Raw genomic sequence first — 20,847 nt, 5'->3', positions numbered from 1 at the left:
CAGTGACGATGAAGGAACGGCGGTATATTTCCAAGTTGGGATGGTGTGTGACTTGGAGAGGAACGTGCAGGTGGTGTTGTTCCCATGCACCTGCTGCCCTTGTCCTTCTAGGTGGTAGAGGTCGTGGGTGGGAGGTGCTGTCGAAGAAGCCTTGGTGAGTTGCTGCAGTGCATCCTGTAGATAGTACACACTGCAGCCACAGTGCACCGGTGGTGAAGGGAGTGAATGTTTAGGTGGTGGATGGGGTGCCAATCAAGCGGGCTGCTTTGTCTTGGATGATGACGAACTTCTTGAGTGTTTTTGGAGCTACACTTATCCAGGCAAGTGGAGATTATTCTATCGCATTCCTGACTTGTGCCTTGTAGATGGTGGAAAGTCTTTGGGGGTCAGGAGGTGAGTCACTCGCTGCAGAATACCCAGCCTCTGACCTGCTTTTGTAGCCACAGTTTTTATGTGGCAGGTCCAGTTTAGTTTCTTGTCAGTGGTAACCCCCAGGATGTTGATGGGGGATTTGGTGATGGTAATGCTGTTGAATATCATGGGGAGGTGGTTTGACTCTCTCTTGTTGGAGATGCTCATTGCCTGGCACTTGTCTGGTGGGAATGTTACTTGCCACTTATCAGCCCAAGCCTGGATGTTGTCCAGGTCTTGCTGCATGCAGGCACGGACTGCTTCATTATCTGACGGGTTGTGAATGGAACTGAACACTGTGCAATCATCAGCGAACATCCCCACTACTAGGAAGTAAAGGGATTTAAGGAGGCTGACAAAGGCTTAATCAAAGAGATAGCTTTTTCAGAGGCTTTTGAAGACAGGGACTGAGGCGTCAAAGCAAATTGGCCTTGTTATATGGTTCCAGAGGGGAGATATGTAAAGGCTGAAAGATGGTCTTTTTAGAGCATGGAGGAACAAGTGAGGGACAAGCAGTAATTTGTGGGCTGGGAAGTATGGCTGGAGAAGATTGCTCTAACAGGGTTGGATGAGGCCATGAAGGGATTTATATATGAACATATGAAAAGAACAACAATAAAAGACCACCAGCTTCCAACACCTATCTACTAGAGAGTGCAACCTCATGCACCACCCTCCCCAAACACCAATAGAAAAACATAGAAAAATTCTCTGGGAAATTCCATGAAGCAATCAAACAAGTGGGTCTCGAGGCCTCAGGGCTTTTGGCCAGCAGCAAAAAGCAACAGGGCTTGAGGCCTGACTGTTAGAGGGGGGAGTGGTTGTAGAAAATTAAAAGCTGAAAGAAATAATTAATTACATTAAATGTAAATTTGAACATTTTTCAAATTATTTCATTGTATACTTAGCAACTAATTTCTAAAAAGAATTACCAACTCCAGAAGATGTGGTAGCAGGGGACCACCAGGCTCTACAGCTCTATCTGGTGCTACTGCTCTACTTTGTAGTGTGACTGAAAGTTGTGATACTCACTGATCAGAATAGTATGCCACCTACAGGCATGGCAGGGAATTATCACAGTTAACTGTGGTTATTTTATTATTGTAAATATCCTACAAAATGTTTACATAGCAATTTTCAATGGACTGTACGATGCCCATAAGATTTTAATATATTACTCATTGCTCTCCTGTGACATCGCACACAGAGAATCGAGACTAAGTGGTAGTGCTCAGGTGAAGCAGTTTAAAGAGCAGGGAATAATTGGACCAGAGCATACAGACGGAATTCAGTCACATTTTAAATTGATATATTCTGTTATTATTTTTACATTTCCATTATAAATTTATAATGGAAACTGCCTATGTAAAATTGTCACGCTGTAATTACATCCTCCCACCAGTTGTGGTGCTGTAGCACCTCCACTAGTAGGAAGGTGTAATTGCAGTGTGACGGGTTTACCTGGGCAGTTTCTGTTATAAAAGTGGACATAGGAATTTCTAATGGAAAAGTTGACAGGAAGTGTGCACACACATTAGATTTTTAATATATCATAAATAAATGTACATATTTATTGTACCAATCATTCTGCCCCCATTTTGTTATCTTTTGTAAGTGATGACTACCATTTCATTATTGCTGTAATCTCTGGCAGGAGGCCAGGAACAGTTTTCGCTGCACTGTACCTCCTTTGAGAGATGGAGGACACTCACAAATGCATCCTTTAATTCTTGCAGTTTGGAAATTTTAATTCTCTAATTATTGAGAGCCGTGTAACATCTGTTAACAGGCCAGATCTATCATATATTCCTGAGAGAGGTTTTAAATCTGTTTTTATCATTTATGTTCTTCAAAGAGCTATTGATTACAACCAGAGGTACATAATTGGTGACTATATTCTACCAGATTTGGCCAGCAAAAGAGAAAGATGAAAGATTAATAATTACTGTGATAATACATACTGACTGGTAAATGAAAAGTATAATAATCTTTAATACTTTTTTTCCAATATCGTAAGTAATTAAACTTTTGTGGCACTGTTACTTGTTAGCTCTGTCAGCATTAGAAACACCGCTGAGAAATAGGTTAACTAAAATCCACAAACAAATAAAACTGTTTGTATTATAAAAACTAAGAAATACCAAGGAAAAAGTTTGAAACTGAATTCTAATCTTGAGGTCAAATCACATTTATAAACTATCCAGGCTTTGGTCTCACGGTTTACGATAGCATCTGGAATTTTAACATTGGGTTACAATCTTGTATGTAGTATACAGCTGTTACCCATCATCATCTAATTATTAGAATGTGAGTCTTGGTGTAACTTTAGCTTTCCATCCACAAAGAGAGCAGATTTAACTCCAATATTAACATAAGTAATCGTTGGTCAATTATTAAATATGCTTGGCATTACTGGCATGAATTTGGGCTCATCCTGAGGTCAAGAGACCAAAAGTAAATAAAAATGCACTGGAGATACAACATGGTAATAAAGTAAGTCACATTGTACAGGGAAGAGTGGCAGTCACAGGCAGCCCATAATAACATACCCAGTGTCTCTTACTAATGCTTGAAAATCTTCTCGAACAGGAGCTTCAAGGGATAAGAAGAGAGTCTGAAGCAGTGATGGATAAAGCTAATGAAGCCTATCAATCAAGGTATGCGTGTTTGGCTAAAAGTTCACTCTTGTAACAAAACAGCCAAATAGTACATCTTTACCGTAATTTTTCCTATCCTACCTTAAGTAGGGTTGAGCGAACCGTTTGCCAAAATGCTAACATTTTGGGATGTACAAAATCTGATTGCAATTTTTTTGAATGTGAGGAACTGGGAGTACAAAAATGATGCGGCAGTAATTGAGGTACAGAGGTAATTGAGAGAATGAGAACAGAATGAGATGAATATTGAAGAAACAAACAGAAGGATAGGAACTGGTAAATTAAAAAAGGGAAATTGAAACTGTAGAAAAAAGAAAAGGGATAAAAGAGAATTAGAGAAAAATAAATCACGAACACTAACAAAGGAAACTTAGAAAAGCAGACGAAAGAGCAACCATTAGGAAAATTGGTGTGTAATCACTTAAAACATCTCAAACATTGCATGGTCAAACACTTCTGCTCCATGAATGAGTATTGATAGCAAGATGTCTTACTCGTGTAGTACTTTCTTTTTAAAGTAAAGCTGTTATCTATTATCTCTAACAGCAGAGTAGTGAAGTTATTTAGTATTCTAATCTTTGTTAATTTTGCCATCCAAAGTGTAATAGTGAATTCCTTCTCTAAGCACAATATGGGTAGAGAATATATGAAGAAAATGTTGTAAGTATTGGAAGGAATTAAAATATTAAATAGTCATGTTAGCATGAGGGAAGCAATGGATACTGTTGCATTACACTATGAACTAGTAACTTTGGGGATGTAAAAAAGTGGACTTCAAGGAACTTTGACAACCTAGCCTTTATTTTTCCTATTTCAGGGAAGGAAGTTAGTTTTCCCCAAAGTAGGGAATCAACAGATTGGGTTTGAGGGAAATCCTTGGAACATAGGAACATAGGAACAGGGGTAGGCCATTTAGCCCCCGAGCCTGTTCTGCCATTCAATGAGATCATGGCTGATCTGTGACTTAACTCCATATATCCGCCTTAGCCCCATATCCCTTAATACCTTTGATTAACAAAAATCTGTCAATGTCAGATTTAAAATTAACAATTGAGCTACATCAACTGCTGTTTGCAGAAGAGAGTTCCAAACTTCTACCACCCTTTGCGTATAAAAGTGTTTCCTAACTTCGCTCCTTAAAGTCCTGATTCTAATTTTTAGGCTACGTCCCCTAGTCCTGGACTCCACAACCAGTGGAAGTAGTTTCTCTCTATCTACCTTATCAGTTCCCCTTATTATATTGAAAACTTCAATCAAATTACCCCTTAATCTTCTAAATTCCATGGAATACAACCCTAGTTTGTGTAATCGCTCCTCGTAATTTAACCCTTGGAGTCCAGGTATCATTCTAGTGAATCTACGCTGCACTCCCTCCAAGGCCAATATCTCCTTCCTAAAATGCGGTGCCCAGAACTGAACATAGTACTCCAGGTGTGGTCTAACCAGGGCTTTGTATAGCTGTAGCATAACTTCTACCCCCTTGTATTCTAGTCCTCCAGATATAAAGGCCAGCATTCCTTTAGCCTTTTTGATTATTTTCTGTACTGCCCTTTATATTGTAATGACCACGTACATGGACTTATAAGCCCCTTTGGACCTCCACTGTTTCGAGCTTTTCACCATTTAGAAAGTACTCTGATCTATCCTTTTTAGGTCTAAAGTGGATGACCTCACACTTGCCTCCATTGAAATCCATTTGCCATAGTTTTGCCCATTCACTTAATCTATTAATATCTCTCTGTAATCTTATGCTTCCATCTACACTGCTTACAATGCTGCCTATCTTTGTGTCGTCAGCAAACTTGGATATGTGACTCTCTATCCCATCATCTAACTCGTTAATAAATACAGTGAATAGTTGAGGCCCCAACACAGATCCCTTTGGGATGCCACCAGTCACATCCTGCCAATCTGAGTACCTGCCCATTATCCCTACTCTCTGTCTCCTGCCACTCAGCCAATTTTCTAACCAGGTCAATAATTTACCTTCAATTCCATGAGCTTCAACTTTAGCTAACAGTCTTTTATGAGGGACTTTATCGAATGCCTTCTGTAAATTCATATAAACAACATCCGTAGACATTTCCATGTCCGTTACTTTAGTCACCTCTTCAAAAAATTCAATCAGGTTCATCAGGCATGACCTACCCGTTACAAACCCATGCTGGCTCTCTCTGATCAGCTGAAGATTTTCTCAATGTTCAGTCACTCTATCCTTAATTATAGACTCTAGTAATTTCCCGACAACAGATGTTAGGCTAATTCCCTGATATCCCCCTCTCACCTTTCTTAGATAACAGAGTGACATGTGCAATTTTCCAATCTATGATATGATAAGAGTCAGCTTGAAGGGCTGAATGCTTTTTCTTATTCTAGATTTTCTTATATTCTTACTTGCACCTAGTAACGCAGTGCCAGAAATTGTATCCGATTAATTATAGGTTTACCAGAATATTTATGCGTTCTGTGCTTGTGTGTGTAGAATAACTTTACTGTTTCTTTATATAAAGCATGTTCTTCCTGGACCTGTCAGCCAAATTAGAATGTTGCCGACTGGTTTCGTGTTTGTTTTTGTCTGACCAAAGTGGTATAAAGGAGGGAGTTTAGAATCTTCAGTAAGGGGTAGATCTTGACTTTGTGTGATAGTTTAAAATGAGTGATAGCATGTTGGCAGCCCGTTTTACATCTCTCCTGATTTTTATTCCCATTGACTCAAATTTCAAAATATCCAACTACCACAGAGTAACAATCAACAAAGCAGATATAATCCTGAACTGTAATTTATATAATACCGTATGTCCTCAGGATGTTCCAAAGTACTTCACAACCAAGTAATTACTTTTGATGTGTGTGTTGCCACTGTTGTTTTTTTAGGCAAACATGGGAGCCAATTTATGTACAACATGGTTCCACAAATGAGATAAATGACTAGTTACTCTGTCTTACTGGTGCTGGTTGAGGGAAAAATGTTGGTATGGACACTGGAATAACTCCAGTAATTCTTTGAATAGAAACTCTATAACCGAAGTCAATAAAGGTGCATACAGAGGAATATGATAAGATACTGTTTGTGATATTAATATTTATGGGCTAGTATCACAAACTGTAATTTCTAGGTTTATATCTATCCATTCTCTTAAATCAAACAACCAGTTCGTGACAATCAAAGTCAGAATTGGCATATTTTCAATCACAATGGCCCAGAAATTGCGCTGAGCAGCGAACAAATCTTGCCTGCCGCTTGTTAGTTATAAACTCACCCATTAACTATTCGTGGGCTTCTGGACGCCAACTTGCTTCAATGGTGAGCTGCAAAAAGTGCAGCAGTCTTTCCCAGGTTTCTGTGAGCTGTGAGAGCGGGGAAAGGATCTCCCTCTCCCCTCAACTGATCAGCTTGAAGCATCCTTGACAGTCAGAAGCAGGAAGTGAAAGCTACAACAGTGAATTCAATGTAAAATCAGTTAGAGAAAGCGAAATAAAGAGAGGGTAAGATTAAAAGACAGAGATAAAAGAGACAGAAGGAAAAAGTAAAAAAATTAAAATTTAAAATTAAATTTTTTTTAAATATCCAACAACAATTAATATTGGGAGGAATAAGACTCCACATTTAAAAAAGTTAATTTTCAGTGCCAGAGAGGTTATTTGGCAGTCATTAATACTTACCACGTGGTTAAAAGTTAGTTTAGACCTGATATAACTCAGGGTACCTTTTTTCTGGAGAGATTAGTTAGTTTCCAGCTGGACAGGAGAGAAAGTTTGCGCTGATCCATTCATTCCAGCTGACTAGATCTCTTTACCGGGAAGTTTTCGGAGAAGCAGGTAATCAGGTAGAGCAATTTTCAGATTTCCATGTTTGACTGCGCATGTGCGCTCTTGCCTGCCGCTTGTTAGTTATACTTGCTCTTCCATTTTTCCTGCTGTTCAGTTCTCCGTTATTTTATGAGCAATTTCCAGGCCAATATGTTGTGGTGTCCTTTCTGTGTAATGATAAAGTTCAAATCTTTTTCTTATTTCTATTACTGAACACAGAGAGGAAGTACAGGCACGGATTGCGCGTGTTGCCGAACAGCAAGAGAAAGATATCGAACAATACAATATAGAAATGAGAGAAATCCACATAGGCTTAGCTAATGCTGGAAGACTGAATATTTTCCTGAAAGAAAAAATGAGGGAGAGAGAGCCGGATGAACAATTTATAAAAGCCATGCAGGAGAAAGGTTCGCAAAGATGATATTCTGTAGACATTTTGTTCTAACTTATGTCTATAACAGTCCATAACTTGTACGAAAATATCATCCTATTTAATTTAATGTTTTACACTTTTCTCCTTTTCTCTTCTGGAGGTGGTGACTCATATGGAGAATGGGTTTATGGGTGCTTGTAGCCCTCGGGTACCTCATTCATGAGGCCATTCTTCTTTAGTGAACTTAGTGGGGTAGCTTTTGACTTTGTGCGATAGTGTAAAACGGGTGATAGCGAATCGGCAGCCCGTTTTACATCGCTCCCGATTTTTATTTCCATTGAAGTCAATGGAACTTTTGAAGACATGATTGCTCAGCTGGGGGCAGATATTTCTGTCCGCTCCAGGGATAGACGACTGTTCCCTTATTATTTCCTCCTGCTTACTAATGCTCTGTGATTCACCCTTTGCTGCATCCTCTGACTCACTATTTACCTTCTCCCGAGAGGGTGTTTCTGGACTCATGTTTCAATAAATAAAGAGCCATGATGGAGTTGGTGAAGCAGGTGCAGGAATGGGCAATGTGCAGCTACCAGACTACTCGTCAGATCTTTCCGTGTCCATCGGTCCAGCACCTGTGAGGGACACAAAGAACATTCATTTCAGGAGGGTGCAGTCTAATTTGCGAATCAGAAGATATGACTGAGCAATGCTAGGAGCCCTTTCAAGTAATCGCAGATAACAAATGCTCACAGTACTGTATGCTGTTAATGCTTCCAGCATTATTTCAGCATCTGCATGGGCACTAGTACGTTCATTTACCGTGGTCAAATGTTGTTAAAATATTTATGGCACTGAATAACCTTTCCTGGGATGATTGAGGCTGCACTGATCCCCTAAACCACCTCCTTATAAACTGTTTGAAACTCCCTTTTCTGGGGCTTCCTCTCTGCTCTTGCTCTTATCTCTGTCAACATGACCTCCACTGCAGCTTCAGTAACTCTTGGCACTTTGGCCGATGCCGATCCTTCCCACGTTGCTCCTTTAAGTGGCAGCAGCCTTTCAACTGCTGTAACTAGACCCAATTTCTCTCCTTTCCAGTGGGGGACAACTAGTCAGGAGCGGGATTCTCACTTTAAACCGTCCCTGAATACAAAATTAGCCCCATCCCAAGGACAACGTGCCAGTGAGATCATGTGGATGGGTTGAAATTCCACCCCACCATTTCCACGATGGGACCAGAAAAATTTAGGCTATAGCATCCAGACATCTTTAAATGTTGTCTCTCTCCTTGCAGCATGTTGATTTGTCGTAAACTTAGTTTCAGCCTACAGTGCATTTGTTAATTAACATCAGGATCATTAAAGGAGCATGGGGGTGTGGGGGGCGGTGGGGTTGGAAGGGGGAATACACTCATTACAACAGGAAGGTTCTCCAATTATGTAAGTTACCAGCAAGGAGAAGGGACTGTTCAAGATTAGTTTCATAGAGAAACCCACAAGGACAAATGGCATTTGACATCAGTAGGGGCTGGGGCGAGTAGCCAAGCAAGAAATTCAATACTCGCCAAGTGCTGCTAGGGGTACTCAGCCACAAAGTTAAGTTGTTACAGAGTTTAATGTAATAATCCATAAAGTATTATCACGTTCCTTTTTTAAAATTCATTCTCAGGATATGGGTGTTGCTGATAAGGCCGGCATTTATTGCCCATCCTTAGTTGCCCTTGAGAAGGTGGTGGTGGGCCTTCCTCTTGAACCACTGCAGTCCGTGCTGTAGAACTCCCTCTCCAGCTGGGGTACGAGGTATACTTGCAATTTCACCCAGCATTGTCACACAAGCATTTTTAGTATTCTACACAGATAAAAACTATGGCAGATTCCAGGATTAGCTGGTCAATAAATGTGTGGCTTGTGCAAATCTGGCAGTTGAATGTCTGACAGGAAAAAGAGCCCTTTGTCATTCTAAATTAACAACTGTTAAAAGGGTATCTGCAGTAATTGCTGGAAATATCTGAAAGGTCACTGAAGAAAAATAAGTGAAGGTGTAAAACTGAATTTCTCCAGAACACAGAAACACACAGGATTAAAACAATTGCCAGAAGACTGTGCCGGTGAGAAAAACGATTAAAAGCTATCTGTTACTGAAAAAGGATGGGTGCTCTTTGGTGGTGATGCAATCATGTTGTACATCCAATTGGTTATTACTATATTGAGGATAGTTAAGATAAAAATAATGAGTAACTTAAGTAGAAACTTCTACAGATAAAGTAGACATACATTAAACCATCCTGTTCTACAAAATGCAGAGTAAAGTCTTAAATAACCAACTGACTATTTCCCCCTCCTCCAATCTTCTCCCTTCTCCTTCTTTCCTGAGGGCATTGATTCTATTGAGGGTTTGGTCCATGGTGATATTGCAGTACCTCACCCACGGTGACATTGCAGTACCTCGCCCACGGTTGCATTGCAGTACCTCACCCACGGTTGCATTGCAGTACCTCACCCACGGTGACATTGCAGTACCTCACCCACGGTGACATTGCAGTACCTCACCCACGGTTACATTGCAGTACCTCACCCACGGTTACATTGCAGTACTTCACCCATGGGCTACACTGCAGTACCTCACCCACGGTTATGATGCAGTACATCACCCAACTGACCATTATTTATGTGCCAGGCAAGTGATTTTTTTTTAATCCATCATATCTGCCCAGAAACTGGCATTTGCACTGCCTTTAGGACTAAATTACATTATGTTTGGTAAGTGTAGAAATTTGCAGGATTTGTTGTGGGATGTTGGGCACCACCAAATCATTTGCCCTATTCATACTGAGCTGAGATGATAAATGTCACCAGGCTGTTCAACTGTAGCTTTTCAACTATCACAGCTAATCCTCTGTTCACCCAACACTTCCAACAGGGCTTGCTGGACAGTGAATAGGAGTTTGAACCATGGGCACTTTTCTACTCCCTAACCTCAGGGGTACTAAATCCAATTGTAGTTGTGACCTTGGTTGAAATCAGTTAACTCAGCAAAGGCAGGGAACCAAAGACAGTGACCTTCCTGTCTGTGTGGCTGGGCTCTTCACTGGATAATCTCACTGAGCCGTCGGTGGACTCTAACTTTAATTAGTGACCAACACAGCTCTTTTCATTTCAGATATTTTTATTTAATTACTTTACATTGATTTACATTCTTTTAGCAATTGATGGTTTAAACTCTGCCGAATCAGAGTCTTTTTAACTATCCTCAGAGGCAAAGCAACGGGAGCAGAAGATTGAGCACAAGGTAATACTGAATAAATATGAAGAAGCTGTGGAAAAGATCAATGAGATAATTCGGGCCAGTGCTATAAAGGATTTTGCTCAACACAAAGGAGGCAGTAGAACTGACATCAAATCCAGCTTTGAAGGGACAAACGATGATGAAAGGCAGCGTACCTCGGAACTGGGTATGTAAATTCATGAAATCTTAGTTACATTACTTAAAAGATAACAAAGAATTTCTGGTTTAAAAAAAGTGCCCTCACTTTAATATCTGGAAATAAGTTAGGGAAGTGATACTTCCAAGGACTCATAGACAATAAAAACTGTGATTGTAGTGATTAGAATACTGAAATTTAAGGGCAGATTTTCCTGATATATTTCCCCAGTGCAAAGGTCAGAAAAAAGGGACCCATTTTGCTGGGTGTCCACCCTTTTTTACATTGCCCTGAGGCTTTCCTGTGGGGAAGGAGCTGGGCCTACATCTGCAGAAGGTGCGGTCCCAATAATACCATTCAATGAGGTGGGGGTCCTCAGTTCCCTGCCGCGACACAGAGGCGCACAGGCTTCCTTACGGACTCCAGAAGGGTGAAAACAGGAGGTGAGTATTATTTTAGGGCTCAAAATTCTTGGCATTAGGGAGGGTGGAAAGCCTGATTTCCACCCGGGGGGCCTGGAATTTGGGACAGAACCCAGTTAAGCAGAGTTTCTGTCCCATTTAGACCAGGCCTTTAAATTACAGTAGGGGGGCCATGGGCAGAACTTAAATAGAACCATACAACCATAGAAAAGATACAGCACTGAAGGGAGCCATTCGGCCCATCATGTCCGCACCGGCTCGAAGAACAACCAGGTGCCCATTCTAATCCCACCTTCCAGCACCCGGTCCATGGCCCTGCAGCTTACAGCACTTTAGGTGCAGGTCCAGGTACTTTTTTTAAAAGTTGAGGGTCCCTGCCTCTACCACCAATTCGGGCAGCAAATTCCATACACCCACCACTCTCTGGGTAAGCCTTCTTCACAACCTTATCTACCTGTACTGCCACCTTCAGGGACCTGTGCACATGCACTCCAAGGTCTCTCACTTCCTCTACCCCTCTCAATATATTCCCGTTTACTGCGTATTCCCTTATACTGTTTGCCCTCCCTAGGTGCATTACCTCACTTCTCCGGGTTGAACTCCATTTGTCACTTTTCTGCCCACTCCACCAACCCATTGATATCTTCGTGGAGTCTACAGCTATCCTCTTCACTATCAACTACATGGCCAATTTTTGTGTCATCTGCAAATGTGCCAATCATGCTCCCTACATTCAAATCAAAATCATTAATACATACAACAAACAGCAAGGGACCCAACACTGAGCCCTGTGGCACACCACTGGAAACGGATTTCCATTCGCAAAGACATCTATCGACTTTTACCCTTTGTTTCCTGTTACTGAGACAATTTTGGATCCAATTCGCCACATTTCCCTCCATATGTCAAATCCACCTCCACATGTCAAAGGGGCATGTTGGTGGGGTGAAGGAGGGGGCAATTCCTGGGCTTCCCTGGGAAATTCTACCCTCAGGCCTCAGTGGAAGTCTTGAGTTGTCCTCTTAATCAAGAGACTCTATGTTCCATATTTTTTCTTTTATACTTTTCTTCTCCCTCCTTCCTTTATAACTACTTTAATTTTTGTAACTCATGCTCAAATTTGCAGACATGGAGAATGTTCAAATATTCCCCCATAGAAATGAACAATTGTGCTGACAGTTTTGCTGTCTGTACAACAATGCATGAGTCACTGAAATAATAGCAATACATTTTATGTATCATCTTCGATTCCTTTGTATTAAACACATTTGTCCTGTACAGACTGCTATTTTTGCTTGAACTTTGAACTTGTATTTTGTTAGCATTGCTTTCTCTAGCGGTTTGCTTGAAAAGTAATCTTGTTTTTGACATTGTTTTGTCTCTTTGATAAACGCTTGAAAACCAGAATGTAAAATCAATTTTAGATTCAGAGTGGATATAAATTCCCTGGTGTGCTTAATTCAAAGGAAAGTTGGAGCTAATCATGAAAGTTCAATTTTGCATACTCGATACCACATAAAGCAGTAATAATGGGATAGAAAATGGTATATGATTCACCTGTTTTTCGAGCGTGATACAGGTGCCACCAACGTATACCAATTTCTGGACTCCATATTGGTCCTTGCTGTTTTTAGGTGTCCTTGGTGACCGCCTGAAACCAGTATTGGATCAAATTAAATATGCAAAGAGGGGTTCTGCACCTGTTTCAGGACCCCTTCAGCAAAATTCATGAAAAACTAGACATGTGCTGTGCAAGCTCTGACTAGTTTTTCCAAGTTTACAACGGCCTAACCAGCAGTCCTTAAAGGGACCACTGGAGGCCACCGAAGAAATGGTAGGGAAAGTTTTTTTTAACCTCCCTTCCTGTGGAGTTGGGAGCCTCCCAGCTCCACAGCACTACCGGGGGCGGCTGTTGGCCCACGCTCGGCATCTCCCGCCTTTTCCTTCGCCTCCCCATTGGACTTACTTGAGAGCTCTTCCAGCGAGGCAGCAGGCCGAAATCCGATCCTTGACATTAGGTGAGCTGCCTCTAGATGGACGACAGGCACCGGCAGTTCACTTCTATCATTAAAATGAGGCACGAGGCCCAATTTTGGGTGAGCCTTGAGCCTCTGGCTTCTGGCATGCTCTTGAAGCACATGGCCTATTTTGGGATGGTAAACAGAATGAAACTTAATTCTGCCTGAATATCTTTAAATTGCTGAGAGAACTTAAATCCAGGTGTTACAATTTTGGGTTGCTATAGAACCATTTTCTCTCACTGTAACAGCGATGGCCTGTAAATGGCCTTATCCGCTACAATCTCGAAATTGTATTTTTTTCAATAATCTGACTTTAGCAGAGGTGTACACCCCAAGGATTAACAATTATCCAATTTGCAGTAATATCCATACTGGATTGAATGTAGTCTCATACTTAAACACAGATCCAGTTTTTTTACAGACTTAACCAATTCATATATTTATTTACAATTAACAGTGCTGAGCAGAAAACATGGCAAATGCTAAAATTATGATACTTCAGAACATATATACAATGAGCAAGTTCATAGTGAGTTAATTACTCTTCATAAGAATTCGTATTAAAGAAATACATTTACTAGATTTTGGAGACAATTTTTGTCTTTTAGCAGAAAATGGGTGTGAGGTGGGCTGGATGAGAGCAATCACTACCCAGAGGAGTCAGCAGGAGACCCATCCCAGTTTCTGGGTTGCCCCTGATTAGCATGGTGGAGGCAAACTGCCAGTGTGAAATAAATAGGCTGCTCGCCAGTTAGGAGGTAGGAAATCAGGCCTTGCTGCATGTTCTTAAGGGCCTGCAGCAGCTTAAAGGAGAGGTGCTTCTTATTGTCAGCAGAAGAGAGAAGAAAAAGTGTGGAGCTGCAGGAAGATATCTGTGGGCAACATGCGTTCCAGCAGGGTCCAGATGCGGCCACGGCGATCCTGATAAAGCAGGTAGACAACAGTAAAGAAGTCCTCTTCTCTATTGATGATGGGCAGGTACCATGGCAAATTGGTGAACGGGCATGTTCGGAGGTGCCACAATATATTAATGCCATCAGAACTTTCAACAGGTCCTGGCTGCAAGGCTGTAAGAAATGTAATGATCTCACCAGAAGTGCCAAGGTAATACTTCCCTTCACCTCTCTCTTACTTTCTGCACAGCCCATCAAAGATCCTACCTTTGCCTCAACACTATCAATCCTTTCCAATTCTGCTTGCCTTGGCTATTAATGCAGGGGAGTAAAGATTATTCAGCTGAAATTCTTTTCAATGAGCTGCCGCTGAAGAGCACTGACTGCAGGCAACTTTTGGACCCCTTCATCTTCCTCGCTATTCTCTGTCATCAGTGTCCTCTCCTTCATTATGCTGAAGCTCCTCTTCCAACAGTGGCTCCATGTGTTGTCCCTATTGCAGAGCAAAGCTATGCAGCAAACCACAATCATATGGGACACTTTGAGCTGTATTGCAGGACGCCATTAGATCTATCCAGGCATCTGAATCGTTGTTTGAGGACTCCAATAGTCTGCTAGATGGGGGCTCTTGTTGACTCATGGATCTGATTGTAGCGGAGTTCTGCAGCCAAGCATGGGTTCCTAGAGGAGTTATGAGCCAAGTGAACAGGGATTAGCCCTTGTCTCCAAGCAGCCAGCCTTTTACTTGCTGTGCAGGGGAAACAATGGCCAGATGGATGATTGAGGCAATGTAAAAGTTTCAAAGCAGCTGTCAGAAAATCAGGTAAAGACCTGCATGATGCACTGCTTGGCATCACCCACCAGTTGTACATTAATAGAGTGGAAGCTCTGTTGATTCATAAAGACAATTGGATGAAGGAATTGGGGGAATCCTGCAATCTGTGCGAACCCAGGGTCTTATCCTACTGCTTCTGGATATCCATGGGGAAAGTAATGAATGTGTTTGCTCTAGCAAACAAAGCATCAGTCACCTGTTTAATAAAATCATGGACTGCAGACTGACTGATGTTGCTGATATCCCCTGTGGCTGCCTGGGAAGAGACAGAGGCAAAGATGTTGAGGGCTGCAATGACCTTAACTGCAACAGGCAATGCTGTGCTAGCTGTGGCAGTTGATTGTGGGTCTTCTTGCAGGACGCAACACAACTCTGTTACTGCCTCCCCAGAGAATCAAAGTGTTCTTATACTTCTCAGAAATGCAGGTATGTTGTTCTGAGCCTATAAATTCTGTTGGGTGGACAAGGGTTCCTCCGAACACACCTTCTTCTATTTGTTCTCCCTACAGCCAACTGCAGCTCTGTTTTCTCCTACCTCCAGCTCATCCTCCTCCCAGAGTGGGATTCCTAGAAGGACCCCCATCAAGAAACAACTGTAATGCCAGAAGCCCCCTAACAGTTCAAAACCTACGGTAATGACTGCAAGGTAAAAAAAAACACAAGGTACTGCAAGAAAAATGTCTCCAAAAGCTCTATACAGCTTTACCCGAGGACAGCTGAGGATCTCTTTAAATAGCATTTGAATGGCAGCCTCAGGACTTGTATCGCCTCTGGTTGGTGTGCAGGAGCAGGACGTGGCATTAGGCAGGCAGTGAAGTCAGAAAATGGTGTCGGCTTCTTAAGGACATCACTTAACCCCAATTTGAACTTATTCATGAGGCTCAGATGGGAGCTCTGGCCACCAGGATTAATGGGCTGGAACTTTCTCCGACCAGCGTGACAAGGCTGTCCAACACATCCTGCGGACGAAGACTATGAGTTTCCGACGTCCACTTCCTCCTTCTTCAATTCTTTTGTAAGTTATGCGCTGTGACTTTAAGGGAATCAAGGGATACAGGGATCGGATGAGAAAGTGGAGTTGAGGTTGAAGATCAGCCATGATCTGATTGAATGGCGGAGCAGGCTCGAGGGGCCATATGGCCTACTCCTGCTCCTATTTCTTATGTTCTTATGTGGTTACCAGACCATTGGCAAACTTACTGAAAACCAGAAACCTGGTTCCAATAACATTTTTAACAAAAATTACAGTTAATTATTGCTGCTTCTGTCATATTTCTCCTTTCCATCACTTTCTGGTAGCATTTGCAAATTAACTTTGTAACAGTACAATCGGGGAAAAAAATAGATTGTATTTAAAGTAGTGTAAAAGTCATTAACTTTTGCCTGGATAGTTCATATCAAAGAAACCGTGCCCTTTCTGAATTCTGGTGTTTATGAGGAAATGAGGGTATTAAAATGTTATGACAGTGGATTACCACTTCTGTGCTAAAATAGACTTAATTATCATTAGTAGTCAGCTTGGCTGGCTAAAGGTACTATAGGATTATGTTTATGGATGCATGTCACCAGCATTACAGAATGTTATTACGCAGAAGTGATCTCCAAGTAGAGTGATCAATCAAATATTTTTTCATTACTGACTGAAATATATTTCTTATAAGTTTTCTCCTTTTATTATCAGCAGACATTTTACAATTTGGCAGATTAAGTTTGTGTCATCAGTTACGTACTGATATAGCAAAACTACAGTCAGTTTGTTATCTAATTCACTACTGAATTGAAATAAAATTTCCATGATACGATATTTTAAAATATAAAATTAATCTACACTAATCACAGTGGATGTTATGCCAGTAGCATAAACTTAAGGAGATGTGCTCATCAATGGTGTTTGATTAACTATATCTGACAAAAAAACATTGACGTCAAGAATACCAGTCTTCTGAGCAGAGAAAAAGGATTTGATTTTTTTCAACATACTATGCTTCTAAAATTGCAAATATAAAGAAATCTTCAGAATGCTAACATTCATAAATATGTGCAAAGCAAATAGAAACAAATGTAGGCAGTTAGCTGTTGTGAAAATGTATATTATTTTTAGCACTTGCTTCCATAAATTAGAATCATTTACAAGATTGTGCAGATGGAAAGATTAATCTATTGTATAGCTACACTCTATGTTCCATCTCTTGCATAAGCTATTTCTCCCCCCTTGCTTAATTGATTTGTATCATATGTGTCTGTGGTATTGAGTTTTAGTTTTTGTTTTGTAACTGTTGATCATTATTACATATTTTGTGGTGTATTTGGCAGATGAATGTGTTGGACACCCCCTACTATGTATAAAGTATGAAAATATCCCTGTGTCTCCTATTTTAATGTGCACAGATTGTGACATGTTCCAGCTGTAATAGAAACCCGTGATAGAAGGTGGAATTTATGTTGCTGTATCAAGGCAAATACAAATTATTGCCTCTTCATAATTTGCAGAAAGAAACAGCATAATTTGCCTTATGTACTGGTTGTCCACAACAAAAGTTAGCAAACTCATCTGTGTTTTATTGATAATCATAAAGCTTGCCTGCTGTCCAATAATGTACTGTTCAAAAACAAATCAGAATGAGTAATGCATATTATGCAAATCTTGCCATCATCAGACTGACAGAAAAGCATAGCCTTATCAAAATATATCTCCCTTGTCAGGTAAGGAGACATTAGACGAAGAGTAAATTTTGAATCATATTTTCCTGTAATATGGTTGGCTTTGGAGACCTGAATTTTTAAAAAAATTGAGTCCACCTCTGTCCTTGTAAAGTTTTGACAGCCTTTCTCAGGAGCTAGACAAATATTTACAATAGCCAAATGCTGGAAAACACTCAGCAGGTCAGGCAACATCTGTGGAGCGAGCAGCAGAGTTAACGTTTCAGGTCGATGACCTTTCATCAGAACTGGAAGATGTTAAAGATTAATAGCTTTTAATCAAATACAGAGAGAGGGAAAAGGGGTGGGGTGGGAAGAAACAACAAAGGGGAAGGTCTGTGATAGGGTGGGGGCAGGAGTGATTAAATGACAAAAGTGATGGTGGTGCAAGGCAAAAAGGGGTGGTAATCGGACAAGCAAAGAAACAAAAGATGGGTCCAGAGGAGGTGTAAATGGTTACAGCAGAATAACAGAGGAGCATCCTCAATGCAGAGAGGAAACTTCTATCATGAGTTTCTATTACAACTGGATCATGTCACAACCTGTGCACATCACTTACAATAGCCAACCTAACACCATGCCTCCAACAAACACACATATCAAGACTGTGAAGGATTGTTACTTTCATCCACTGCATCCCCACCCACCCCCCCCCCTCAACCCCGCACCAAAAGTCAACAGGGATCAGATTCATATTTATTACCAGAACACCATGAAACATTGAACTAGATAAATTGGCCACACCACACAAACACACATACATGCCAACCGACCACATATCACACTGACATCCACATTTTGGCAGCCCATCTCTCCCCTCCGCCTCACCCCCATGCTAATGACAGGGGTCACTGCTTCTATTTATTATAATGTGGAGATGCCGGTGATGGACTGGGGTTGACAATTGTAAACAATTTTACAACACCAAGTTATAGTCCAGCAATTTTATTTTAAATTCACAAGCTTTCGGAGGCTACCTCCTTCCTCAGGTGAACGATTATTATAGGCAGGAACTCTCATCAGAACATAAGTTGCCACCAACTGTATACAGAAGCCACAATCTCTGCCATCAGCACTAACAGGGGCACTGAGAGGAGAATGGTTGGCTTTGGAGTCCAATCCATGATCCAGTCCATTAATAGACATAAAATTCTTCACAATTTCCCAACGGCTGGGCCAATTTTGGGTTTACAATGTGTTGATGGATCGCATTTATATTTTCTTTATGATTCCTACTTAATCCCTTTCTTGACTACTTCCTGGTTGGTTCCATTTTCCTCAATGCATAGCTCTTTGTCTTGTACTTTTATAGTTTAGACTGCCTAACAAAGTGATACGGTGATATTTAACATGAGGCACCTGAGAATCCTCAGGTCAAAAGGTGGATCTGGAGTGCAAGTTGGGTGTGGGAGACTCCATGGTAATAAAAATTCTGGTGGGACCTGGAAACATCAAGTCTTGGTTGGGACTTTTCTAGGCTGCCAATTCCCAACAGGGCCTGGGGAGGGTGGAATCCCTGACCATCCGAAAAATGGCCCATGAAGGGGTGGGGCTAAGGGGAGAGATTTTCCACATCGAGAATTTCTTCAGCCCCACCTTCCTACCACCCAGTGACCTAGAAGCTGGGGTGAACCCAGCATACAGGTCAGCCAAAGGGCAGAGGTGCGGTCTCCATGCTTTGGTCCCGGCCTGGAAGACACTGGAAATTATTCATCTGCCTACTCCAATTGACCCTCCTATAAAGGGGGCTGATCTGCTTCCCTGTCAGCTCTTTGGGGAGGGGGTAGGCCTGCCAGAAGTTCCTCCCAAGGGGCCATCAGGCTAAGGGGCCACTCATCTCCTGCAGCTGGTGCCCAAGACATACCGATGTTGATTCAGGCACAAATACATTTACCCGGCCCTGACTCAGGATAATCTGGCAAGTGAAGGAACAGAGATCAGCGACGCCTGCTTCACCACACTTATATTGATGGAGTGGGGCCAAGGATTTTCTAGACACAGATCTTTCTGTCATACCCACCTTCCTGTAAGAGAATGATCTAGTATTCCACAAATTATTTTCTCCTTTTTTCGCAATTCTGAGTTCACCATATTCACATGTGTCACTGTGCGACCTTAATTCATCCAAATACCAATCAATGGTTTCTCCCATTCTCTGCATATTTGAAAAATCTGTGCCTTTCATGTTTTACACTTTGTTTAGGGTTGCAGTGTCTCTCAAGCTCATTCATTATTACATCTAGTACCAGATTCTCTCCATCCTCAATCCTGAAATTATTATAAATAGCTAGTGCTCCTTCCCAATAACATTGAAAATCGATGCTTTTACCTTTTCACTTTTGTTATCTGCTCCAAAAGCTATTCAAAACAATTCATCCTATTTTTTAAAACCTTTTTCAATTTCCTCCAAGATTTCTGGTCACCTGAAGGCTAGATAGAGTTTGCAACTTCTCCAGTTTACACTTTTTAATTTAATTTCACAAGGTTTTTTAACTTACACTAATTCTTTTTCTGCTCTTTTTCACATTTAGCAACCACTTCTGATAGCAAATAATGTTTGTTCTTTAACTTGTTTCAGGGATCTTTGTAACCTATGATTGAACGAAAAAGGAATAAGTTCATTATGGTTTAAAACAATATTGAAAGTTTTAATTGAAAGTCACTCAATTCAAATCATCTGATAATGTTTATAACACTGAATTCCCATTTTGCTGCCTTAATTTACAGTGCTTATTTCAAATTATTGGATAATTCAAATTTTTAGCATGAAAAACTGTTAAATTAACAGGGGTAGGTTATATACAGTCTCTTATAGACTATATACAGACTATATCCTTCTCTTTATGAACTCTTTCCTCAGTCACCTGGTAAACCAATCTGCTTCATATTGGTTACCTAATGGATACATTGTTAGACACTAATTATTAAGAAAATGTTTCTAAAATGCACACTCAAACTGATGTGAACCAATAATACTGAAATAATGGAACATGTAGAAATGCTCAAACTATGTCATTACATCCATCTTTCTTCACAACAGATATTGAATTTATTCTTAGACATTTCCAGACAGCCCACTTAGAAATTGAACTATCTGGTTCAAACTCAGAAATTTGGTGACCATTATGGATAAATTATACTCCATGCAACGTATTCCACAACATTGAAAGAGATTATTTCATTGTTACTTCAGGAAATGTAATTGATTCTAGGATTGCTGCTTTACTATCCGACTGCATGTCTGACATTAACAAGTCCGACATAAGCCCAAACTTCCAACAGCTCAAAACTGGTAAAACTGATG

The 20,847-nt window shown here is 40.9% G+C and overlaps 1 protein-coding gene across 2 annotated transcripts in view; it reads left to right on the top strand.

Moving 5' to 3' along the window:
* LOC137340319 (coiled-coil domain-containing protein 63-like) overlaps window positions 1–20,847 on the top strand; it is an 80,547-nt gene that overhangs the window by 36,440 nt on the left and 23,260 nt on the right. For both annotated transcript variants that reach the window (XM_068002745.1, XM_068002744.1), the window contains exons 8-10: window positions 3,001–3,068; window positions 7,098–7,285; window positions 10,505–10,702. In XM_068002745.1, the coding sequence (XP_067858846.1) occupies window positions 3,001–3,068; window positions 7,098–7,285; window positions 10,505–10,702 (454 nt within the window). The remainder of the gene's footprint in view (window positions 1–3,000; window positions 3,069–7,097; window positions 7,286–10,504; window positions 10,703–20,847) is intronic.

The sequence above is a fragment of the Heptranchias perlo genome, chromosome 21 (assembly GCF_035084215.1).
Source record: "Heptranchias perlo isolate sHepPer1 chromosome 21, sHepPer1.hap1, whole genome shotgun sequence".
In the NCBI taxonomy this organism is placed as follows: domain Eukaryota; kingdom Metazoa; phylum Chordata; class Chondrichthyes; order Hexanchiformes; family Hexanchidae; genus Heptranchias; species Heptranchias perlo.
Note: the sequence above shows the minus strand (reverse complement) of the source record. Positions and strands in the feature narration are given on the sequence as shown.